At 45.2% G+C, this 26,487-nt stretch overlaps 1 protein-coding gene across 1 annotated transcript in view; it reads left to right on the top strand.

The window, feature by feature from the left end:
• Window positions 1-487: 487 nt before the first annotated feature.
• The window catches only part of CZIB (CXXC motif containing zinc binding protein), a 143,677-nt gene continuing 117,677 nt past the window's right edge, over window positions 488-26,487 (top strand). The window contains exons 1-2 of the mRNA XM_030206099.1: window positions 488-701; window positions 814-897. Coding sequence (XP_030061959.1) covers window positions 696-701; window positions 814-897 — 90 coding nt within the window. The 5' untranslated portion in view covers window positions 488-695. The remainder of the gene's footprint in view (window positions 702-813; window positions 898-26,487) is intronic.

Raw genomic sequence — 26,487 nt, 5'->3', positions numbered from 1 at the left:
TGCCATTCACTCAAAACAAGCAAACCTATGAGCTGCTGCAAGGAGGTTTAATAGACAGGAGTGGAACTGAGCCTATCTAGTCCACTGTAAGCAAGGAAGCCATTTGGTTAATCTCTGTTTCCACTCCCCCGCGCAGCCGTCATCTCTAGTGCACTCAAAGCAAAGCAAGCAAACCTATGAGCTGCTGAGGAGATTTAATAGACAGGAGTGGGAGCCTCTGTAACCAGCCCCCTCCAAATCACACACTGATTATGATTTAGAACAAATTAATACTCTAACCGATGAAAGGTTATTCCATTGTGACTTGTGATACTTCCTTTCTTTACATCCATAAGCTGCACAATCCGGCATGTTTGAAAATATAAGTGAGATCAAATAAAAATAATACCAACAAATAAACAACGACAAGGTGGATGCAGCAGCTGATAGGTTTGTTTGCTTTGTTTTGGGTGTACCAACATGGCGGCTGCGGTGGGTGGGTCAGCTTTAGCTTTTTAACATCATGCCGTCCTGTTCTCAACCTAACCTGGTTGGCTAATCCTCTGTGGACGCAGGAGTGTGAGACGGGTTTGGGGAGCGTAGAAGCTGACGTTAATTAGTTTCAAGCAAGGAGGTTTAAAAGGAGTGTAGATGTGGTCACGCCCCTTCTGCCTGGCCTAGCCGGAAAACAGGACAGAAGGTGGAGGGGGGCCGACATGGTGGTGAGTGTGACAGCATGTTAAGTAATAGTAGCAGCAGCAGCAGCAGCAGCTTTGGGCCTGGGAACGTGATTGTAGATTGCAGGGTGTTGACACTCTGCCTTCTTGTTTGCAGAAGATCGGCTTGCAGCTGAAAGCCACGTTAGAAAATATTACGAACCTGGGAAGCCTGGGAGATGATTTCCGCTGGTTCCTTAAGGTGGGTGCAAAGTGCTTACATGCATTGCCTGCGGTGTATTACAGTGCCGTGGGTAGGGTGTAAATGTACAGGAGTGCAGTGCCTTGCAGTTTATTACCGCGCACTGGGGTAAAGTGTGCATGTGCGCGGGAAATGCAGTGCCTTAAAACAGGAGTGTCTTGTAGAAGTTGCAGTGTATTAACAGTTCCGTTGGATAGGCAAAAAGGTAAAAATCGGATACAGCGGGATCCTCGAGTCAGGATCTACTGGATTGGAGCCGAAAACCTTTAAAAGTTCATTTTTTTTCTTTTGTCAGTCGTTTAGATATGGCCACTTTACATATATCCTCCGAATTTTTTTTTGTTTTCTCTGTTGATGCTATTTAACGCTGGGGATTATTGATTAATCTCCCCCGGACCCTACTATTTGCGCACAATCTCGTCCACCTTAAGGCCAGGGGCGAGCCCTCGTGCTGACGTTAATTTGATTGGTTCCTCTCCACAGGAAGGCAACGTTACGTCACAGGGGGCGTGACTTAGCAGGATCTGTTTTTCTCGAAGCATGTCGGGAACTACCAAGTTACAATTATAGAATAAGGACTATGAGCACTGCTGAAATTAAAAGAAACTATGTATCACATGCATGCAGGAACTGGGATTGACCCTGCACCGAGCTGACCCATCTGTAAGATCGATGAGTACTCCACGCTTTGTGGCACTTCCACTAGTGAGTGGTAGGACCACCAACATACAGTTAGTTGGAAGGATATATTGCTAATTAAACATCATAGGCAGGCGGTAGGGAGTGCTATGTTGTGAACTTAGGTTATTTACCCCACTGCTTGGGCAGCCGCTGTAGTAGGGGACACCCAGAGACTGAGCCCAATTAGCATTTGGAAATAAAAAAAAATAAGGGACTTTAGTCCACACATTTTTTACACGAGTCTTTTCATATATTCTTTTTTCTTTTCTCTATTTTGTTTTGGTTTTCTGTTTTATATTTAAAAGTTTTTTTTTTTTTTTTTTTTTTTTTTGGGGGGGGGGGGGGGGAGAGTTCCTTTGGATGGCCTCAGAATGACATCCTATAGTATATCTCCTATCAAACTGAGCTCTCTTTTTCATCAAGCACTGCCATTTCCTCCCCTCACCCTCCCCACTGACAGTTTGAACTTCGTGGGTGTGGCTTGGATCTCTTTCAGGGAGAGAAAACTAACAACTTATAGCAGCAGCTTCAGAGAGCATTTTCCATCTCACAGATAGGCTGCAGAGAATACCTTCTCCTGCTTCCACCCACCCTACCCCTCTACCCACCCACCCCTAGAGTGACATGTCTTATATAACCTCCCTATCAACCCACTCATTACTTTACCTCACCCATTTCTATTCTTCTATCACCTTCTCCCACTACTCCAACCAGAGTTACACCTAATCACACTGACCACCCTTCAACATCTTCTGTCCTTCTGTGACTGTTCTCTTGTGCTTGACTGCTTAAATATTTTAAATTTAAATGCTTTACTTTTTGTCTATTAGATTGTAAGCTCTTTGAGCAGGGACTGTCTTTCTTCTGTGTTTGTACAGCGCAGCGTACACTTTGTAGCGCTCTAGAAATGTTAAATAGTAGTAGTAGTAGTATTGTACCAAATATAGTAGAACCAGGAGAATACTCATACCTCAGAGGAGTATACACAGTATAAGCCATGACAAGAACAAAACATAAGAAAACCTATGGATTGCATTAGGGGCTTCTAGCCCGTTTAGTTATGTTTAGGCAAAAGAGATTGGCATGAAATAAAACATTTATTTTTCTTTTGCGTTATAAAACCACTTATCCCTGAAACATGCCTAAAAATAAGAATAATCCATTTGTATATCTAAAATGTCAACATCTACATGACAGATGAGATGAAGATGTGATGCCATGTGCCCCAATTAAAGGAGAGTTTTTTTTATTTCATCTTTATAACACCAGGCTTCCCAAGACAGATTCCAACAACAGTTAAGATGAACCAATCAGGAAACATTTATTTATTTTATTTATTGTGAACATTTATATCCCACATAATCCCACCAAGGCAGGCTCTATGTGGCTTACAATGCTTAGCAAAAGTACATCATAATAAGTCAAGTGCAAATCAGAGTAGAACGTAGAGGAGGGGAAGAGAGGTGTCACGCTTCACACGAAACACTGGATAGTGAGCCCTTGGGCTACTGCCGAGGGCAGCAGCTGTAGGAAGAACACCCACCGGAACAGAAGCCACAGCAGGGAGCAAGAAGATAGTCCACGAACCCAGCAGAACCGGGGCCAGGCAAACAAAGTCAAGGTCCAGCTCCAGGCACAGGTTCCAAGGCAGGCGGCAAGCAAGGTCAGAGTCCAGGTCCAGGCAAAGGTTCAAGGGCAGGCGGCAAGCAAAGTCAAAGTCCAGGTCCAGGCAAAGGTTCAAAGGCAGAAACTGAAAGCAGCAGGAAAAGCAGAGCAACAAACAACCGCAGAAGACACACCTCTGAGGACCTCTGTTGCAAGGCAAACTAGAAACACTTCCAGGTGGTTAATAAAGGCCAACAGCCAGGGAGTTCACCAGGTACGGAAACAGCTTAGTTCCAAAAAGTCTCGATCAACTGGCAGGCTAGAAAATGCGGACTGGACCGGCATGACATCTGGAACCGGGAAAACCATCAACAGACAGTCCATTGCGACCACCAGGTCTGACCACCAGGGGGCGAGATGAATGAGAGCATGATACTGGGGGCAGAGTCATAACAAGAGGGAATCAACAGGGGAGGGGAAACATATAAAGTTTCTTTTAATTTCAGCAGTGCTCATAGTCCTTGTTCTATAATTCTGTCTCGTCATGCTGGTAGTTCCCGACATGCTTGCATGTTTCGCCCTAAGTGTCCTCAGGGGACTGCAAGTATAAAATAGAAAAATAATGATGATGACAAAAATGAGACTAACAGTAGACAACTGAAGCTTGAGATTATGTAGTCACAATGATAAGCTCACGATTAATGTAACCATTAAGTTCAAGTAGCTAAACTTAGCCTTCATTGTATATTCAATCAATTTTAGCAGTGCAATATGTATAGATTTTCTCACGGCTGACGTGTGATGAGAACAGCTCCGTCTCCACTCAAAGTAACTGACCGTGACGCCGGTGCATGCGCAGTGTAAGCGTGTGACCCTCTGCCTCTCCCTTTTAAATTCATTGGAGGTGTGTCATAGTCCACCAGTCAATTTCATTGTTAAGTCCTTGCGGGTTTACAGTGCACCATTGATCATGCGCTGCTCCTTCCATATTAGTGCAGTCGTTATGTCACCGCTAAAATCAGCTGGTAGCTGATATAACACTAGACAACGGAGGTCCGCTTCCACATGCTTCGCTTGTAGCCAGTGCATTACCAGGGGCGCCTCTTCCTTACAGCGTCGTAAATTGCTCAAGTGTTCAGCCACCCGATCTTTAATTGTTCTTTTCTTTTGGCCAATATACCATTTTTTGCACGGACACTGAATGCCGTACACAAACCGGGTAGATTCACAGTTAGTGTTGTCACGCAATATATATTTTCTCCCTGTGACTGAAGATGTAATCCAGGCAAACCGGCAGTATACACAATGGTGGCAGCTGTCATGGCGCCCCCCCCCCCCCCCCCCCCCGACATTACCATTAAAGTGGGTATGCTTTCTATGTAATATTTCTCTCAAATTCCTCGATCTGGTGTGAGCGAAGCATACTTCCATTCCATTGGCATCTCATGCAGTTGGAGTATGTGCCAATGTTTTCGAATGATGTTTTTGATTAGTGTGGCCTGTGAAGATAAGGGCGATACACATACCATGCGATCATTGGTGTCTCTTTGGCATGTGACTTGTGGTTGCAACAGCCATTGTCTATGAGCATTACGTGCTTTCTTATGCGGCTTCTTCAACACCCATTTTGGATACCCTTGGTGCCTGAATCTTTGATAGAGGTTAACAGCATGTATATCAAATGCTTCTGTGGAGTGGCACAGTTTCCTGAGTCTTAAGAATTGGCCCATCGGAATCCCTTCTTTCTGGGTACGTGCGTGGAAACTGTTGTAGTGAAGAATGGAATTATCAGTGGGTTTTCGATGGATTTGAGTAGGGAATTTCCCCTGGTGTATAGTGATCATTATGTTCAAATATGTTACATGGTCCTGTGAAATCGAGGAGTCAAAGGCAATATGTGGGTCCCACGAGTTCAGGGAACTAAAAAGTTTAACGAGTCCGCTTGATCACCATTCCAGATTAGAAGCACATCGATAAATCTTTTCCATATCACTATGTGAGGGCCATACCTTGATGTATATAAATATTGTTCTTCAAAGTAAGCCATGTATAAGCACGCTATGGTAGGGGCTACCGTAGCGCCCATAGCCACCCCGCACGTCTGTAGATAATATTGATCCTCGAATCTGAAGTAGTTTCTTTGAATAACCTGCTCTGCCATATGATTTAATAATGATATTTTGTCCCCAGAATATTCCATCATACCAAATTGTCTATCGATGAGAGTTAATGCCTCTTGCTGAGGTATTACTGTATACAGGGATTGTACATCATGGTGACCAGAGCGATGGATCCTTGTAGTGTAGGTAAATCCTGTAATATGCATATCAAGTGTGATGAATCCCTCACATAGGAAGGGATAGTGGATATGGCGGGCTGCAAATGGAAATCAGTGTATTGTGATAAGGGTTCATTCAGGCTGCCATTGCTGGCTACGATTGGTCTCCCTGGTGGATCCACCAGGGTTTTGTGGATTTTCGGGACGAATCGTATCAGGGAGACCCGTGAGTGGGCCATATATAGGTATTGTAGCTAGTTGAAATGATACCCCGTGTGTTGGCAGTTTGTAGCAAGTCCTTCACTTCTGTCTGATACTGGGGGGTGGGATCACCCTCCAGCACAGTATAGAAATTCTGATCCCCAAGTTGACGCATAGCTTCCAATTTGTATTTAGATGTATCCTGAATTACTATGCTTCCCCCCTTGTCAGCCTTATGGACCATTATAGATTTATCCCATTGTAGTGATTCTAGTGCTGCTCGTTGTGATTTGGTTAAGTTGGAGTGTGAGTATTGATGACCCTTTTCCATTAATTGGACATCCTGTAGCACCAGTTTCTGAAATGTCTCTACAATGGTGTCAGGGGGGCCTGGGGTCATCCAGGTAGATGGTAAATGATATTTATTTGCAAACGTGGGTGTGTTTCCTGATGACTGACTGTCATTGGCTGTATTACCAAAATAGGCTCTAAGCTTGAGTTTCCTGAAAAATCTATATAGTGCTTGGCGGTTGGAGAAGTCATTGTATTTATTGAATGGAACAAAAGATAAACCAAACTGTAGTACTTCTATCTGGATTCAGTGAGGATTTTTGAGGACAAAAATCATTCCCTCTTGAGTGTGCAATTTGCGGCGACCCCGGTTGGCTCTGACTGGAGGCTGAGTTGGCTCCCCCACTGGCAGGTTGTCCTCCGTGGGTAAAAAAAAGATTGTGATAGAGATCCAGAGTTGTCAGCGGTCTGGTTGTTACTCCTGGTGACCATAGTGGTGTTTTGTTGGTGCGAAGGGGTTGTATTCCATCTTCCCCTGATGACTTGCTGGAGGTGTTGGCGAACCCTACTCTTTTCATTCTATATCTTTTATTTATTTTTTTATTATTTTTTTTAATCTTTTATTAGAGTCCATCCATGGGTATACATAACCCCATGTGTAATCCTTCTCGTCTCGTCTAAATTTTGCAACCTTCTGTGTTTGGATCTCTTGCATGTATTTATCCATGTGTGTCAAATGCCGGTCCCTCAGTGGTGGATTTAAGGCTCTCCATCATTTTATGTAGATCTGCCCTCTGTTGTTCCAGTTGCTTTTGTAATTTATCCACCTTGAGTAACATTAAGTCTAGGGAGCACCGTGTTATCAACTAATTCCAGGTGGTGACAAATTCCTTGTCATCTAGGAATCTGGGTTCCTTATTCCACCGTAAACCCCTCGGTACGCGTTGTTTATGGCAGTATTCAACTAGGGTTCTAGCATGCATCTCTGTGCGAATCACCAATTTATTTTGCCGCATGACATCTTCCCATTCTGTGGCCGCTATATCAGCCTCTGTGGTAAACAATCTGTCTCCAGTCATGAGTTCACGGACTCTTTCCGGTGAAAGATCCACTTGCTGGCCCATCCGGTCGCCATATTCCTCTCTGTTCTATATAGTGTATACTCCTCTGAGGTATGAGTATTCTCCTGGTTCTAATATATTTGGTACAATACCATCCAAAGGAACCCCCGCAAACTTTTAAATATAAAACAGAAATACAAAATAGAGAAAAGAATATATGAAAAAACGCGTGTAAAAAATGTGTGGACTCAAGTCCCTTATTTTTTTTTGAGCACAACTAGCATTTGAAAATCAAAAAAATAAGGGACTTGAGTCCACACATTTTTTACACGCGTTTTTTCATATATTCTGTTTTCTTTTCTTCTTTTCTCTATTTTGTTTTTCTGTTTTATATTTAAAAGTTTGCGGGGGTTCCTTTGGATGGTATTATGACTTATACTGTGCCAAAACAGAACTCTCTATCTGTTCGATAATTGTGAACACTATCCACCCTAAAAGGTTATGTGGCTGTACATGAGGAATTGTGATATTGAATAAATAAGTGTATGCTTGTGTCCCTAGTCATGCATCCAAAGGTTATATAATCCTTTCAAGATAGCCAGTTGATCGTTTAACAAATTAGTGGAACATAACCAAAGAGGCAAGGTATGAACACATTTTCAAGATGTTAATACTAGGGCCCAGCTAAGGAACAAGTTATTTTGAGTTAGTCTTCACGCAACTAAACTTGTTTTCAATTGTGCCATCACCATCCAGCTGGATAGGCAGTGCCTTAAAAGGTGTAGGATAAAAGGTTTTTTTTTTTTTTAGTTTTTTTTTACATTTTCTCACATTATCCCAAGCAAATTAAGTTTCAAAGTGGCTTAAATTTGACAGTACAGTGAGACAGAATAATGGGAGCAAATAGAGGGATATATCTGTAACATTTAATAAAGTTGAGATTAGCATATATACCCAGCTGGGCATTTAAATCCTCTAGATTGTAAGCTCCTTTGAGCAGGGACCGTCATTCTTTGTTTATTGTACAGCGCTTCGTAACCCTAGTAGCGCTCTATAAATGTCAAATAGTAGTAAAAGTTTATCCTTTTAATGATACCACATGTTCAGAAATCATAGCCATAAGTATAGGCAGTTATTCAAAGATTATCGCGTGCACACACCAGGACAGGCATCCCATCACATTGAAAAAGTTAACAACTTCCACAGAGTACATTAAAACAAAGTTTACAGCAAATACCCTTAATAGGTAATACTTGGTATCAATAATGAAACCGTAATGGAATATTCACACACCAAGCAGCCTGAGCCAACATATTTATTTCCCATTGAACATAATTAACTTTGTATGAACGTGGCTGCTACTAGTGTCCTGAAATGGACAATGTTGGTACATTTAGACTGCCTCTGGACAGAACTTCTACATGAAGGAAGCCCTTACCGCATAATTCAATACATATTTGTGTAATAGTAGTAGTAATACTAAGAGTGCATTTTTATAATATACCACTGTATTCCACAAAACAAAAAGGAGCAACTTCCCACATGCCGTTATTTTCTTTTGATGTAGGCATAGGAAAAAAAGATGTTAAATGATTCCAGTTTCAACCTAATTACTGTTTTTTAAAATTGTACTTAGAAGAAATATTAAGTCTGATTGTTATTCTCATAACATGATGTCTGGTTTGGTGGCCCTTTACTAGGTCAAAACATCTCTGCATGGATTCAGGGAATCCCTACGTTATGATTCTGTTAGAATTCTGCTAGTCGGACAGGGGAATGCGTGGAACCACTCCTGATTGGTCCGTCAGGGGCTGAGCTGACTCAGTCTGTTCTACTTAAGCTTACCCTTCCCAACAACCCTTGCTTTGGCGGTTTTTTCCAATTCTGCTGAAGCCTTTCCTTCGCTCTGTCTGAGCTAGTAGCTCTGTGCTTGCCTGGAGTTGTTTTGTAGTTTCTGTTGCTCCGCCTCTGTCTGCCGGCTGCTGCCTGTGTGTGTCTACCTCTCTCACTACACCTGGGGTCTCTGTTTAGCTACAGAAGGCTGTGGTGAGTCCTCCCTCATTCTGTTCCAGTGTGTTTGTTTTTGCTTCCCCGTCCCTCGAAGTTCCCGTGGTGCTGTGTTTTTCTGCTTGGCAGGTCTGTCCTGGTAGCAGACTTGGGACCCTTTGTTTCTCTCCGTGGGGGTTGTTTGTTCTTTCATTGTACTCCTGATTAACCGGTTGTCTGTAGTGTTGCCTGCCTTTTGTTTCTGTGAGAGTGCTGAGATTGGTTAACCTTTTGCCTGCCGAGGTTCTCTGCTTCTGGCAGTTTGTCTGTTTGTTGCAGCCTTCCCTTAGTGACTGTTTTAGTCCTTTCTTTTCTGTATCTACCTCTTGTATTTCAGAGCATTGTTCCTTTTTGTGCTGGCTGTGTCTTAGGCTCTGCACTCCGTTTTGCGGATGTTTTCCTTCTCTGTCTACAGTATCTTAGTGCAGTCCCTCACTTTCTTTGTGTGTGGTGGGCTCCGGCTTGCCGTGTTTCTGTGTATGCTTCCTTTCCTCCTTGATTACCAGCACAGAGGCTGTTGCTGGTAACCCCGGTCCCCATGGGGGACCGCTCGCTAGTCTTTCTCCCTTCCCTACGTATGATTCGGTTCCAGTTAGGCCGTGAGGCCCGCATGCTTGAATTCTGAGTGAATCGGTTCCAGTTAGGCCGTGAGGCCCGCCTGATTGCCCTATCTTCCCTTTTCTGGAGATTCAAGTTGGTTGCGTGTGTGTGTACTAGAGCTTGGTAGCTAGGGTAGTGTGTAGTGCCTGCTCGGTTCACTCCCGGCCTTGGCCTAACCCTATACTAGGCCTCGGCCGGGGACCAAGGGCTCACAACCAGACTAACAGAACACCAAAGCCATGTGCTCGGCCAAGCCCTCTGCTATGCAGTTACTCCAGCAACTTAATGCGCAGTTACAACAAGTTATGGGAGCTGTTGATGCGCTGAATTAAGGGTGCACACTCTTACTACTACTGGGGCTAGTGGGGGTCCTCCAACCCTTGGGCCACCGAGACCCATGGTGGGTGGCCTAGGTATTCGGGTAGCTCAGCCTCCTTGTTATGATGGTGATAGCAGAACTTGTCGGGGCTTTATAAATCAATGCCAAATTGTCTTTGAGCTGCAGGTCCAGGACTTTCCCTCAGATCGGGCGATGGTGGCATATATCATTTCTCTGCTTTCGGGATCCGCCCTAACCTGGGCCTCCTCTCTATGGGAAAAGAGACACTATACTGGAAAATTTGACAGAGTTCCTGAAACTATTTCGGCTGATCTTTGAAGAACCCGGGAAGGCCTTCTCGGCAGCAACTCAACTTCTGAATCTGCATCAGGGTCGGCTTTACCTGGGCGAGTATGCCATTCAATTCCGGACCCTGGCGGCGGAACTGGGATGGGACAATCGGTGCCTTGCTGCTGTATTCTGGCATGGGATATCTTCCACTATCAAAGATAAACTTACGGATCGGGAGTTGCCCTCCAACCTGGATGACCTCATTCATCTCTTCACCCAGGTGGACATTTGTTTCAGAGAAGCATGCCTGTGAACATCGTGCCAGTCAGCGGTTTGGAGGGGCTGACTCGAAGATACCACATAAGGGCCCTTCAGCCCAGTCTCTGCCGTTGCGAGGTGGGCCAGAACCGATGCAGGTTGACCGTGTCTTTGCTTCAGCTCAGGAGAAGCAACGAAGATGCTCCGAGGGGCTTTGCTTTTATTGTGGAGTCAAGGGACACTTTGTCCATAGTTGCCCGAACAGGAGGCAATTAGGAAACCAGCAGCCCTGATCCTGGCGAGGGAGACGGTATCAGGTCTGAAGTCTCTTCCTCCCTGGATGCAAGTCTTGCTTCCAGTTTTGTTGTCTGTCAAGGGTAGCCCTTGCCTGCAAGCTCTAGTCAATTCTGGTGCGGGGGGCAATTTCATCAGCGAAGATTTGGTGCAGAGTCATCAAATTCCTACCGAAGGATTGCCTCACTCCATCTCCGTCTCGGCGGTATTGGGACTGGTTCAAGGAGTTTTACGCGCCAGGACCATGCCTATGATGATACAGGTTGGAGTCCTAGATAAGGAAATTATCTCTTTTTACGTGCTCCCATCAGCTAGTGATCCATTTTACGATTACCCTGGCTTCAATTGCACAACCCCTGCATCGACTGGGACCGGGGTCAGTTGTCAGCGTGGGGTCCAGCCTGCCATAAAGCCTATCTGGACAAAGTCTCTCTGGTACCAGCGCTGCTTCCTCTGGCCCAAGCAAATTTAGTGTTGCCAGACAGGTATAAGTCCTTCAAAGATGTTTTTTTCTAAACGACGAGCGGAGACTTTACCTCCTCATCAACCCTATGATTGTACCATTGACCTACTACCGGGAGCTGAACCCCCTCGTGGCCGAGTGTATCCTCTGTCCTGTCCAGAAACTGAAGCCATGACCCAGTATATACAGGAAACCTTGCTCGAGGGTTCATTTGTCCTTCAAAGTCACCAGTGGGCGCAGGGTTTTTCTTCATGGAGAAGAAAGATGGAGGGTTGTGCCCATGTATTGATTATAGAGTGGCCTAGTGGTTAGGGTGGTGGACTTTGGTCCTGGGGAACTGAGGAACTGAGTTTGATTCCCGGCACAGGCAGCTCCTTTTGACTCTGGGCAAGTCACTTAACCCTCCATTGCCTGCCGCATAGAGCCTGCCATGAGTGGGAAAGCGCGGTGTACAAATGTAACAAAAAATAAAAAAAATTAAAAAAAAAATTACGCAGAAGGACAAGTATCCTTTGCCCCTAATCGCTGAGATGTTTGATCGTCTTCAGGGAGCCCGGATATTCTCCAAACTGGATCTCAGAGGGGCCTATAACCTCATTCGGATCTGAGAAGGTGATGAGTGGAAGACCGCGTTTTTAACACCCGCGACGGGCACTATAATGCCCTTTGGACTGGCTAATGCCCCAGCGGTCTTCCAGTCCTTCATGAACAACATTCTCAGAGACCACCTATACAAATTCATAATGGTCTATCTAGATGATATCCTAATATTTTCTGGATCAGCGGAGGATCATTATGAACATGTGAAGACTGTATTACAACGGCTAAGAGAGAACCAATTATACGTGGAACTAGAGAAATGTCAGTTTCATCAGTCTGAGCTGCCTTTCCTTGGATGTATCATTTTGAACCAAGGACTACGGATGGATCCCAGCAAGCTCACCGCAATTTTGCAATGGCAACAGCCCACTGGGTGTAAGGCTCTGCAGCGCTTCCTGGGATTTGCAAATTATTATAGGCAGTTCATCCACAATTATTCATCACTGATCGCACCCCTTACTGCCCTGACCAGAAAGAATGCTGACACCCGGAATTGGTCACAAGAGGCTTATGAGGCCTTTGAAAATCTTAAACGGGCTTTTGTCGTGGCGCCAGTGTTGCGACATCTGATCTGGCCAGGAAAGTTTTTGTGGAAGTGGATGCGTAATCAGTTGGCACAGGGTCAATTCTGTCACAGGTCCACTCTAGCGGGAAGCTTCTCCCCTGTGCCTTTTTCTCCAAGAAATATATACTCCAGCAGAGAAGAATTATGCCATCGGTGACCAGGAACTTTTGGCTATTACACTGGCCTTAGAGGAGTGGTGACATTTTTTGGAAGGGGCCCAAGAACCTTTCACCGTATTCACAGACCACAAGAACTTGGTTTACTTGCGTGAAGCGAAGAGATTGAATCCCTGACAGGCCCGGTGGGCATTATTTTTTTCTCGCTTCCACTTCACATTAACCTACCATCCAGCTGAGAAAAATACCAAGGCGGATGCACTGTCTTGATCTTTAGATCCGGACCTACAAGATGAACCTCTGCAACATGTATTTGAACCGGCTGCCATTATTCCAGCTATGATGCTTGCGGTACCTGTAGGTATAACATTTGTACCACCTCGGTTGAAAGGGTACTTCAGTGGGGTCATGCCTCCCGACTTGCTGGACATCCTGGGGACTAAACTGTTCATTTTGCAGAGGTATTGGTGGCCTACATTTGACCACGATGTGCAAGAATTTGTCGCTGCCTGTCCAGCGTGTGCTCAGCATAAGGCTGATCGGCAAAGACCCCAGGGCCGCCTCATGCCGTTACCAGTGCCTGAGAGACCATGGACCCATATAGCCATGGACTTCATTACTGACCTCCCTACATCTGAAGGACATACAGCCATCTGGGTCGTGGTAGACCGTTTTTCTAAGATGGCCCACTTTGTACCCTTGTCTAGCCTCCCGTCAGCTGTGAAGCTTGCTCAGTACTTCATCATGTTTATTTTTCGTCTCCACAGCCTACCAGAATCAATTACGTCTGACCGTGGAGTGCAGTTTGTATCTAAGTTTTGGCGAGCCTTGAATCGGGCCCTTGGGGTAAAACTAAATTTCTCCTCAGGATATTGCCCCCTGTCCAACGGTCAAACGGAACGCATCAATCAAAGCTTGAAGCAATTCCTTAGAATATATGTTGCTGACCATCATGACAATTGGAGTCAGTTGCTTCCTTGGGTATAGTTTGCCCATAACTACAGAGAGAGCTCGGTGACAAGGGCTTCTCCATTTTTCAGTGTATGAAAGACATCCTCGCGTACCGTTTCCATTGAAGACTAGCTCCGCTGTCCCAGCAGCTACCCAAGCAGTAATCTCTTTCCAGTCTATTTGGTGTTCCGTCTAGAAGACACGGCAATTAACCTCTGTTCACATGAAGCGGATAAGCATCGGAGATTGGAACCCCAGTTCCAGCCGGGTGATTTAGTATGGTTGTCTACTAGCAACCTTCGACTGAAGACTCCTTTGCGGTTTGCACCACAATTTGTGGGTCCATACCCCATTGTGAGACAAGTCAATCCGGTATGCTACCAGCTGAAGTTACCACCCACTCTCCTAGTACATAACACCTTTCATGTCTCCTTGCTTAAGCCTGTGATTTTTAGAAAAGGATTCCTGCCTGCTCTGTTATGATTCTGCCGGTTTGGAAGGGGAAGGGGGTGGACTTCATTCCTGACTGACGTCAGGGGGTGTACTTTAGCCTGCTTCCTTCTGCCTTCCCTTCTTTGGCATTACATTTTCTTTGTGACTAGAAAGCCGGACAGTTCTTAGAACGAGCTCTGTGCTCTGGCTTTGATCTGTGTTTCTGTTCAGGGATTCCTATTCCCTGCTCTCTGTTTGTGTTAGCTGGTTTCAGCGTGTGTGTGTGTGGAGCTGTAATCAGCTCACTGCCTCCAGCTGGGCTCTCCCTCACTGCTTGCAATTTGTGTGTGTGGAGCTGTAATCGGCTCACTGCCTCCAGCTGGGCTCTCCCTCTGCTTGCAATTCTCAGTGGGAAGCCAGCTGTGTGCTTCTTCAGCGGGGCCAGTCGGGAGCTTTATCTTTGTTTAGTTAAGGGTCTCCTTCCCTGTGTGCCTGCCTGCTGGCTCAGTAAGTTTAACCCCTTGTGTGCTGTGGCTCTGCTTCTGGGTGTTCTGCCAGAGATTTCCTTTCTCTTCTGTTGTATCTTTTCCCTGGCATTTGGCTGGGGCCTAGGTTTTCCTTTTGTTTGCTGCTCCTGTCTCTGGCTTGTGGGTGTGGGGTGTTCCTTCTCCCCTTGGCCCTAGGGGAGGGGGGTCCTTTGGGCTGTTGTCTTTTCATCCACCCGCGGGGGGCAGGGGGCTTCCTGTATTAGTTCCCCTGTCCTGTGCTGGTCTCCTGGGGGTGTGTGGCCCCGCTCTGGTTCCTTTGTTACTCCCTTTGCCCTGTGGCTGGTGTTCAGCGCGTGGCTGGCACCTTGGGGTCCGACTCCTGTGTCTTTCACCCCCTCCTGTGTGTGTCTGGGTTCCAGTTCGGCCGTGAGGCCCGCACAAGTGGCTCTGAGCGCCTGGGTTCCTGTTCGGCCGCGAGGCCCGCCTGTATGCCTATTTCCCTTTCTTTCTGAGGTGCTGCGGGGGAGTGTAGGTTAGGGGTTTGAGTAGCTGGGGTGTGCAGTGGTGGGGCGGCGCTCTGCTGGCCTTGGCCAGGGCTCAAGGGCTCACGACCAACCCAACGGATTACACTCTGCCCCCTAGTTCCGCGGTATCTGCCTCCCAGGAGGAATATGAAGTCCGGAAGATCCTTGATGCTCGGCATCTCGGGACACCTTCAGTACCTGGTTTCCTGGAAAGGCTATGGACCAGCGGAGAATTCCTGGGAGGATGCTGCTGATGTACATGCCCCAGTACTGGTCAAACATTTTCACCGCCTCTTCCCACATAAGCCCAAACCCCGGTCCCGTGGTGGGGGGGGGGACCTTGAAGGAGGGGGTGGTGAAATGATTTTGTTAGAATTCTGCTAGTCAGACAGGGGAATGTGTGGAACCACTCCTGATTGGTCCGTCAGGGGCTGAGCTGACATCAGTCTGATCTACTTAAGCTTACCCTTCCCAACAACCCTTGCTTGGTATTTCTCCAATTCTGCTGAAGCCTTTCCTTTGCTCTGTCTGAGCCAGTAGCTCTGTGCTTGCCTGGAGTTGTTACTCCTTGTCCTTGTTTTGTAGTTTCTGTTGCTCTGCCTCTGTCTGCCGGCTGCTGCCTGCGTGTGTCTAATTACCTCTCTCTCGCTACACCTGGGGTCTCTGTTTAGCTGCAGTAGGCTGTGGTGAGTCCTTCCTCATTCTGTTCCAGTGTGTTTGTTTTTGCTTCCCCTTCCCTCGAAGTTCCTGTGGTGCTGTTTGTTTTCTGCTTGGTAGATCTGTCCTGGTAGCAGACTCTGAACCTTTTGTTTCTCTCCGTGGGGGGTTTGTTTGTTCTTTCATTGTGCTCCCGATTAACTGGTTGTCTGTAGTGTTGTCTGCCTCTGGTTTCTGCGAGTGTGCTGAGCTTGGTTAACCCTTTGCCTGCAGAGGTTCTCTGCATCTGGCAGTTGTCTGTTGCAGCCTTCCCTTAGTGACTGTTTCAGTCCTTTCTTTTCTGTATCTACCTCTTGTATTTCAGAGCATTGTTCCTTCCTGTGCTGGCTGTGTCTTAGGCTCTGCACTCTGTTTTGCGGCTGTTTTCCTTTCCTGTCTGCTGAGGGTCTCTGCCTACAGTATCTTAGTGCAGTTCCTCACTTTCTGTGTGTGTGGTGGGCTCCGGCTTGCCGTGTTTCTGTGTATGCTTCCCTTCCTCCTTGATTACCAGCACTGAGGCTGTTGCTGGTAACCCCAGTCCCTGCGGGGGACTGCTCGATAGTCTATCTCCCCTCCCTACATATGACTCGGTTCCAGTTAGGCCGTGAGGCCCGCATGCTTGAATTCTGAGTGAATCGGTTCCAGTTAGGCCGTGAGGCCCGCCTGATTGCCCTATCTTCCCTTTTCTTGAGGTGCAAGTTGGTTGCTGCGTGTGTGTGTACTAGGGCTTGGTAGCTGGGGTAGTGCTCAGTCCACTCCCGACCTCGGCCTAACCCTATACTAGGCCTCGGCCGGGGACCAAGGGCTCACAAACAGACTAACACCCTATAGCCTGCCTCTCCAAATGACACAATAATTTAAAATGTAGAACAAATTTGTACTCTGACCACCAACACGTCCTCTGTGTATATCTGTATGTTGCACAAACCAGCATTTTTGAAAATAGAAGTGAGATTAAATAAAAATTGTGCCAACAGTAAAGAAGACAGTGAGGATGCAGCAGCTCATAGGTTTGCATGCTTTCATTTGCGCGTACTAGATGATGACTGTGGCGTGTGGAGTGGGAAATAGCGACAAACCAAATTTGCTTCAAATTTTCGATGTGATCATCCTGTCTCTTGCTTTCTTCTTCCTTGGTTTTTGCATGCCTTCTATGTTGGTAGAGGATAGGGGGAGAGTTGTTGAGTTTTCAAGGGGTTTGTGAAGGGGAGGAACCTTAAATGCAAGAACTGTTTTTCAGTTCTCCAGAGCCTGCTTTGTCATTTGCAATGCTGTATTGTGGATTACATTGGGCTTATTTTGGCTTGATAAAAGGGTGTCACGATTTTTGTCTAAGTGCATTTAAAATACACCTTTATTTTACTAGGATATATTAGCTGCGGATTCATCTTTAAAAAAAATAATAAATTAATATGCTGCTCTTCAAAGATTACTACTACTACTACTATTTAGCATTTCTGCAGCGCTGCACAAACATAGAAGAAAGACAGTCCCTGCTCAAAGAGCTTACAATCTAATAGAAGATCCCCTCTTTCTTCCTTTAACTGCCTCTTCACCCTAAAACTGTTCATATCCTTTTCCTCATTCTCCAAAAATAACATTCCTTTTATTCTTTACATCCCATATTATGTAGCCTCCCTTTTTATTCAGCTTCCAAGAAGAGTCCAGTTGTATTATAGGGATTCTGAACAGATCACACAGAGTATCTGAATCCCTTTTTTGGTTGGGTTGTTGGTGACCGTTGACAGACAAGGTCTACTCATTTTTAACTGTCACACCCAGTGTCTTTTTCTTATTCAATCTGAATGTCACCTCCCATTTTGTAAAGGGGATGCAATGGAAATCATTTTAAATAAGTGAACTAGTGGAGGAGTGGCCTAGTGGTTAGAGCACCGGTCTTGCAATCCAGAGGTGGCCAGTTCAAATCCCAACTCTGCTCCTTGTGATCTTGGGCAAGTCACTTTTCCCTCCATTGCCTCAGGTACAAACTTAGATTGTGAGCCCTCCTGGGACAGAGAAATATCCAGAGTACCTGAATGTAACTCACCTTGAGCTACTACTGAAGAAGGTGTGAGCAAAATCTAAATAAATGGAATGTTGTTACTATTTGAGATTCTACATGGAATGTTGCTATTATTTGTGATTCTACATGGAATGTTGCTGAGTGGAGGAGTGGCCTAGTGGTTAGAGCACCGGTCTTGCAATCCAGAAGTGGCCGGTTCAAATCCCACTGCTGCTCCTTGTGATCTTGGGCAAGTCACTTAACCCTCCATTGCCTCAGGTACAAACTTAGATTGTGAGCCCTCCTGGGACAGAGAAATATCCAGAGTACCTGAATGTAACTCACCTTGAGCTACTACAGAAAAAGGTGTGAGCAAAATCTAAATAAATAAATACTTCTTATCCCCCTGACAGACTTCAAAAAAGGCTCAAAGAGAAACGGAAGGGATTACCTCCATGCCAGAGGCGTAGCTAGGTTTTGACGTCTGGGGGAGCAGACTTTTGTAAAACAGGCGCCAGAAGGGTAGGCCAGCCATAGCATCCCACAGCAGAGAAGGTGCAACTAGACATTCCTAGAAAAGTCAAGGCATTGCTAATGCGCCCCAAGCCTAGGGGACACTGGTGGCTGCTTTAGAGTCTCATTGGGATTAGCACATTTTCCAAGGGGAACGTACCTAGGCTCTGACTCTTTTATAAAGGTAACAACCAAATGGGAACTTCTCTGACCTTTTTTACAATGTACTCCCAAGTGGCAGCCAAGTGAAAACACAAATATAAACATAGATGAAGAAAAATTTTTTTACACTTGCAGCCTATATTAGCATGGCAAGACGTTGGCATTTGTGTACTGTGAAGTGGAATTTCTTACAGTAGGCTGCAGTTTGAAAAATGCTGAGGTGGATTTAGTGACAGTTCCGGTACTGAATCTGAATTTACAGAAATACAGGTTAATAAATACAAAGCAAATGTATACGCTGATATGTTTTTATTGAAACTTAGATACTTTAATTTTTTTTGTTGTTGTTACATTTGTACCCTGCGCTTTCCCACTCATGGCAGGCTCAATGTGGTAGGCAACGGAGGGTTAAGTGACTTGCCCAGAGTCACAAGGAGCTGCCTGTGCCGGGAATCGAACTCAGTTCCTCAGGACCAAAGCCCACCACCCTAACCACTAGGCCACTCCTCCACTCTCTTACAACTAAGTTTTGTATTATGCTTCTTAAAACAGAGAAAAACCGAACTTCAATAAACAAAGTTGAACATTTCTTATTTTTTGAATATCAGGCCCTAAAATAGTAACATAGTATATGACAGCACATAAAGACTTGTACAGACCAAGTAAGTACTGTTCAAGATTCAATACTAGATTTTATTCAGTGCTATGCCTATAACTTTGGGGTGCTATAATGAATGAAGTAAACAAACTTTAACAAAGCCTTTTGCGCCTAGGCCTCATCCTGGAAAAATGATCAATCACAGTGGTTGTGGCCTCAGCGAACTCCCTTTCTATTGACAGAAGAGCTAAGCTGGATCGTCTGTCCTCATTCATGACAATGCAAATAAGATTTTATCAGCTTTAGGCGGCTAGAAGACCTTTCTGCAGAAGCACTGCTTATGGGCAATGTTAAAAAGATATGGTAAAGTGTAGTAATGTTTGGATAATATTGAGCACATGCCATTAGCGATCAAGAACTTGAGTACAGTGCTTATGTTAATTTCCTCTTCGCTACTGCTAGCCGTGTTTAGGGTAGGATCTGAAAATTCTTTCATCAAGCCTTTAAAGAAGCTGAATTCTTCCAGAATTACACTCGCGCCATCGAAAACAGAGGCATACTGGTGTGCAAGGATTTGTAATCTGGCATCAGCCTCTTAGGATCAAGCACAGTAAATTTGGATGCCATCTCCTGAAAATGCTGGAACCTTTCCTGGGTACTTGTAAGAACTCTGTCCAAGGAGACGAAATATGACTCCAGCATCAGAAATCACTTCATCAGCAAGTTCCTCATGAAACCTTTTCCTTTTTTGTACTTTCTGTGCTTTATACTGTGTAGTTATACCACACTTTAATGCTAGCTCAGTAGCCTCCCATTCATTTTCATAATCATTGCGCATGTTAGTTGTCTGTGTGATAAAGCTGGATCAAGTGAGATGCTGTTATGTCAATGGTAATTTTCTGTAAGTATGTAGACAGTGTAAAAGTCTTTTATAGCAGCTTTCCCCAAAACACAAGGAAGACCACACACACTCTTATGTGCGTAGCGTTGCAAGAATACCTTTTCCTTCAGCTAGCTGTTTAGATGTGCAGTTTTTTAATCTCTCCATCCACAATTCGTTGTAAGGCAACTAGAGCAGGCAAATTTTTTATGGCTGCTTCTATGGCTGATTTCCTACTCTCCCATCTCGTATCAGATAATTTCTTCAATGATAATGCAAACAATTCAATTTGCTTGCGTTGCTCTTCTTTGAGGATTGAAAGGCGAGGTAAGCTTCCAGAAAAAGAATACAAACTTTCTAAAGTTCCAAAGAATATTCGATTCTGAACACTTGAATTTACAGAGTCAATTAAAACAAGATTTATATTGTGAGCACAGCAATGTGTAAAGAGAGCATAGGGAGAAACTTCCTTAACTCTCATTTGAAGACCAGATATCTCACCAGCCATGGTGCATGCTCCATCATATGCTTGTCCATAACACATGCTTATTGACAGTCCCAGGTTACTTATAGCAGACATGAGAACATTAAAAAAAAATTTCTGCACTTGTTCCTGGCAATTCAATGAACTGGACAAAGTGTTCAACAGCATCACCAGATTTTGTTACATACCGTAATGATAATGAAAACTGATCCATTCGGCTGATATCAATGGTGGAGTCAACAATCACAGCAAAATATTTTGCAGCCTTGATTTCACTGACAATCAGTGCTATAACTTGTGACGAAAGGGAATGTGTATGTCAGGGCTTGGGTATGTTGCGTTTCGATCACCCATTAACAAATGCTGGCTAAGGAGTGTATCATGTTTTAGCTAACAATTTAATCAGTTCCAAAAAATTTCCCTCATTCGTTCCACAACCAGCCAAACTTCCATGCTCACGATGACCACGAAATGGTAATCCTTGCTTTGCAAGGAATAAAAACTACATCAATAATATGCTTCAGAAGCATTCTGTTTTGTTCTGTTTTTTTTTCTTTTCTGCAGCTACAAGTTTTGCAAGAACAGTTTTATCTCTTAACAGATGAAATCTAATAAGAAATCTTTCTGTGCTTTTCTATGACTCTCGCACTTTTTATGCTTTTCAATTTTGTCAATGCCCTTGGTTAAAATTATTGCAACCCTTTTTAGGATTGCTCCATGTACGGCAGAGCCGTAGCGAGGGGAGCTGACACCCGGGGCGGGTCGCCGCTGCGCAGCCACCGCAGCACGGCGCACCCCCCCGCCGGAGCGCATACCTGCGGCGAGGGATGGGCGGGAGGGCCAATCCGCCCCGACTGCACGTTGCTGGGGTGTGTCGGCTCTGCGCTGCCTGGTTCACTGCTCTCTCTGTCCCGGAACAGGAAGTAACCTGTTCCGGGGCAGAAAGGGCAGTGCACCAACGCGGAGCCAACACCCCCCAGCGGCGTGCACCCGGGGTGGACCGCCCCCTGCGCCCCCCCCCCTTCCTACGCCACTGATTTACGGTTATCTGAACATGAAGCACTGGAGAATAACGAACAATAGAATCAAAACATTGCATTTGATCTGGGAGAATATACTAACCACTGTCTATCATTTTAACGGCCATAACGTACTAAAGTGCCGCCCATCTTTGTCCTTAGGAAATACAAAGTTCTTTTTCAGTCCTGGTTGACAAGGACCCTGTTGGAGTAATGCTCGTATCAGAGGAGGTGTGATGGATTTATTTCGAAATTAAATATGGATTTTTATTTATTTATTGCACTTGTATCCCACATTTTCCCACCTATTTGCAGGCTCAATGTGGCTTACAAAGACCTGTTATGGCATCGCCATCCCAGGTTAGAGAATACAATTGGTGATACAAAGAAATCAAGGAAACAGGAGGATTTGGTTAGACAGTTATAGAAAGGTACATTCTGAGTAAGTGAGTAGATGTTGCATAATAGTTGGTTATGGGTTTTCGTGGTAAGCTCTGTTAAAGAGATGAGTTTTCAGAGATTTGCGGAAATGACTTAATTTGGTGATCATTCTCAAGTGGGTTGGAAGTAGAGTGCTGCACGGCTTCCGTCCCCGTGGAACCCGCGGGATTCCCGCAGGGACGGAGGCAGTTCCTGCGGGGTTCCTGCGGGGTTCCTGCGGGGATGGAAGCAGTTCTGCGGGGTTCCCGCGGGGACGGAGGCAGTTCCCGCGGGGATGGAAGCAGTTCTGCGGGGTTCCCACGGGGACGGAGGCAGTTCCCGTGGGGATGGAACCAGTTCTGTGGGCTTCCCGTGGAAGTGTAAGCTGCACCAGCCTCTCATCTACCGAATACCAATTTATTTGAGTGCTGTCTCCTCCTCCTCCTCCTCTTCTTCCTTGCTTTAACAGCATAAATGTGGAAAGTCTTCCATTGAGGTGGTAGAGTCACAAATGATGACGGAAATCAAAAAGGCATGCTAACCTTAAATGGCTGCATGTGTGTGGATATGTCAAGTGACACTTAGATGGCGACTCTGGCTGTGATGAACTAGAGCTGATACCTGGCAGACTTGTATGGTCTCTGTCTCATACATGGCAATCTGGTGTAGGATGGGCTGGAAAGGGCTTAGACAGCAACTTCAGTGGCTGGAACATGAGGACAGTGCTGGACAGACTTTTATGGTCTGTGTCCCACAAATGAGAACATGAATAGGCTGGAGTGGGCTTCGATGGCAACTCCACAGTTGGAACATAAGGATGGGGCCAGATAGACTTCTGTGGTCTTTGTTCCAGAAACATGAAAGACCATAATCAAGTATATAATATCACACTCGTTGATTTAATGATGAATTGATCATGAGTGTGACTATTTTGCAGAGTGGATGGACCGTTCAGGTCTATTTGCTGTCACTTACTATGTTACTATTAATCCTCTTTGCTCCCAGGCTGGTGCACAGACCTCAGCTCTGACACAGGCACGAGAATCAGATGTCACCTGACCTACTGGCGCGTGCATGTGGCGACCTCTCAGCACACATAAGTACATAAGTACATAAGTAGTGCCATACTGGGAAAGACCAAAGGTCCATCTAGCCCAGCATCCTGTCACCGACAGTGGCCAATCCAGGTCAAGGGCACCTGGCATGCTCCCCAAACATAAAAACATTCCAGACAAGTTATACCTAAAAATGCGGAATTTTTCCAAGTCCATTTAATAGCGGTCTATGGACTTGTCCTTTAGGAATCTATCTAACCCCTTTTTAAACTCCGTCAAGCTAACCGCCCGTACCACGTTCTCCGGCAACGAATTCCAGAGTCTAATTACACGTTGGGTGAAGAAACATTTTCTCCGATTCGTTTTAAATTTACTACACTGTAGCTTCAACTCATGCCCTCTAGTCCTAGTATTTTTGGATAGCGTGAACAGTCGCTTCACATCCACCCGATCCATTCCACTCATTATTTTATACACTTCTATCATATCTCCCCTCAGCCGTCTCTTCTCCAAGCTGAAAAGCCCTAGCCTTCTCAGCCTCTCTTCATAGGAAAGTCGTCCCATCCCCACTATCATTTTCGTTGCCCTTCGCTGTACCTTTTCCAATTCTACTATATCTTTTTTGAGATACGGAGACCAGTACTGAACACAGTACTCCAGGTGCGGTCGCACCATGGAGCGATACAACGGCATTATAACATCCGCACACCTGGACTCCATACCCTTCCTAATAACACCCAACATTCTATTCGCTTTCCTAGCCGCAGCAGCACACTGAGCAGAAGGTTTCAGCGTATCATCGACGACGACACCCAGATCCCTTTCTTGATCCGTAACTCCTAACGCGGAACCTTGCAAGACGTAGCTATAATTCGGGTTCCTCTTACCCACATGCATCACTTTGCACTTGTCAACATTGAACTTCATCTGCCACTTGCACGCCCATTCTCCCAGTCTCGCAAGGTCCTCCTGTAATCGTTCACATTCCTCCTGCGACTTGACGACCCTGAATAATTTTGTGTCATCGGCGAATTTAATTACCTCACTAGTTATTCCCATCTCTAGGTCATTTATAAATACATTAAAAAGCAACGGACCCAGCACAGACCCCTGCGGGACCCCACTAACTACCCTCCTCCACTGAGAATACTGGCCACGCAATCCTACTCTCTGCTTCCTATCTTTCAACCAGTTCTTAATCCATAATAATACCCTACCTCCGATTCCATGACTCTGCAATTTCTTCAGGAGTCTTTCGTGCGGCACTTTGTCAAACGCCTTCTGAAAATCCAGATATACAATATCAACCGGCTCCCCATTGTCCACATGTTTGCTTACCCCCTCAAAAAATGCATTAGATTGGTGAGGCAAGACTTCCCTTCACTAAATCCGTGCTGACTTTGTCTCATCAGTCCATGTTTTTGTATATGCTCTGCAATTTTATTCTTAATAATAGCCTCCACCATCTTGCCCGGCATCGACGTCAGACTCACCGGTCTATAATTTCCCGGATCTCCTCTGGAACCCTTCTTAAAAATCGGAGTAACATTGGCTACCCTCCAGTCTTCCGGTACTACACTCGATTTTAGGGACAGATTGCATATTTCTAACAGTAGCTCCGCAAGTTCATTTTTTAGTTCTATTAATACTCTGGGATGAATACCATCAGGTCCCGGTGATTTACTACTCTTCAGCTTGCTGAACTGACCCATTACATCCTCCAAGGTTACAGAGAATTTGTTTAGTTTCTCCGACTCCCCCGCTTCAAATATTCTTTCCGGCACCGGTGTCCCCCCCCAAATCCTCCTCGGTGAAGACCGAAGCAAAGAATTCATTTAATTTCTCCGCTACGGCTTTGTCCTCCTTGATCGCCCCTTTAACACCATTTTCGTCCAGCGGCCCAACCGACTCTTTGGCCGGTTTCCTGCTTTTAATGTATCTAAAAAATTTTTTACTATGTATTTTTGCTTCCAACGCTAATTTCTTCTCAAAGTCCTTTTTTGCCCTCCTTATCTCCGCTTTGCATTTGGCTTGGCATTCCTTATGATCTATCCTGTTACTTTCAGTTGGTTCTCTTCTCCACTTTCTGAAGGATTGTTTTTTGGCTCTAATGATTTCCTTTATCTTACTGTTTAGCCACGCCGGCTGACGTTTAGTCTTTTTTCCCTTTTTTCTAATACGTGGAATATATTTGTCCTGAACCTCCAGGATGGTGTTTTTAAACAGCATCCACGCCTGATGCAAGTTTTTTACTCTGCGAGCTGCTCCTTTCAGTCTTTTTTTTTTCACCATTTTTTCTCATTTTGTCGTAATCACCTTTTCTATAGTTAAACGCTAGCGTACTTGATTTCCTAGTTTCACTTCCTTCAATGCCAATATCAAAACCGATCATATTATGATCACTGTTATCAAGCGGCCCTCGTATCGTTACCCCCTGCACTAGATCATGAGCACCACTAAGGACTAAGTCTAGTATTTTTCCTTCTCTTGTCGGCTCCTGAACTAGCTGTTCCATGAAGCTGTCCTTGATTTCATCAAGAAATCTTATGTCCCTTGCGTGTACAGATGTTACATTAACCCAGTCTATATGCGGGTAATTGAAATCCCCCATTATTATTGTGTTGCCCAGTTTGTTTGCGTCCCTGATTTCCTTTAACATTTCCGCATCCGTCTGTTCGTCCTGGCCAGGCGGACGGTAGTACACTCCTATCACTATCCTTTTCCCCTTTGCACATGGAATTTCAATCCACAGTGATTCCAAGGAGTGTTTTGTTTCCTGCAGAATTTTCAATCTATTTGATTCAAGGCTCTCGTTAATATACAATGCTACCCCTCCACCAATCCGATTCACCCTATCACTACGATATAATTTGTACCCCGGTATGACAGTGTCCCACTGGTTATCCTCCTTCCACCAGGTCTCAGAGATGCCTATTATATCTAATTTTTCATTTAGTGCAATATATTCCAACTCCCCCATCTTATTTCTTAGGCTCCTGGCATTCGCATATAGACATTTCAAACTATGTTTGTTGTTCCTAAGTACATCATGCTTAGTACTTGACAGTATTAATTGGCAATCTTTTGTCTGATTTTTATTGTTATTTAAAGATACCCGATCTACTACAATCTCTTTTGCAACCTCACTATCAGGATACTCTATCTTCCCTGTTATGGTGATATCTTTGAAAGATACCTTATCCCGAACCATGCTCTTTTGAGCGACTGTCGGCCTTCCCCCCATTTCTAGTTTAAAAGCTGCTCTATCTCCTTCTTAAACGCCGATGCCAGCAGCCTGGTCCCACTCTGGTTAAGATGGAGCCCATCCTTTCGGAATAGGCTCCCCCTTCCCCAGAATGTTGCCCAGTTCCTAACAAATCTAAAGCCCTCCTCCCTGCACCATCGTCTCATCCACGCATTGAGACTCTGGAGCTCTGCCAGTGAATCAGAGACAAATCTTACATGTGCGCACCAGAGTGTTCCAAGTTCCAACTTCCGTTCCTTCCTTGCCTACAGTGCTGTGGCTCAAATCCAGAGAGAGACTGAGGGAGCTGACTGGAACTTTCTTTTATGTACTATTAAATTCTTGTGGGGATGGGTTAAATTCTTGCGGGGATGGGTGGGGATGGGTAAGATTCCAGTGGGGATGGGTGGGGACGGGTAAGATTTCTGTCCCCGTGCAACTCTCTAGTTGGAA

The sequence above is a fragment of the Microcaecilia unicolor genome, chromosome 6 (genome assembly GCF_901765095.1).
Source record: "Microcaecilia unicolor chromosome 6, aMicUni1.1, whole genome shotgun sequence".
NCBI classification, from domain to species: Eukaryota; Metazoa; Chordata; class Amphibia; order Gymnophiona; family Siphonopidae; genus Microcaecilia; species Microcaecilia unicolor.
This window is presented reverse-complemented; position numbering and strand designations above follow the sequence as displayed.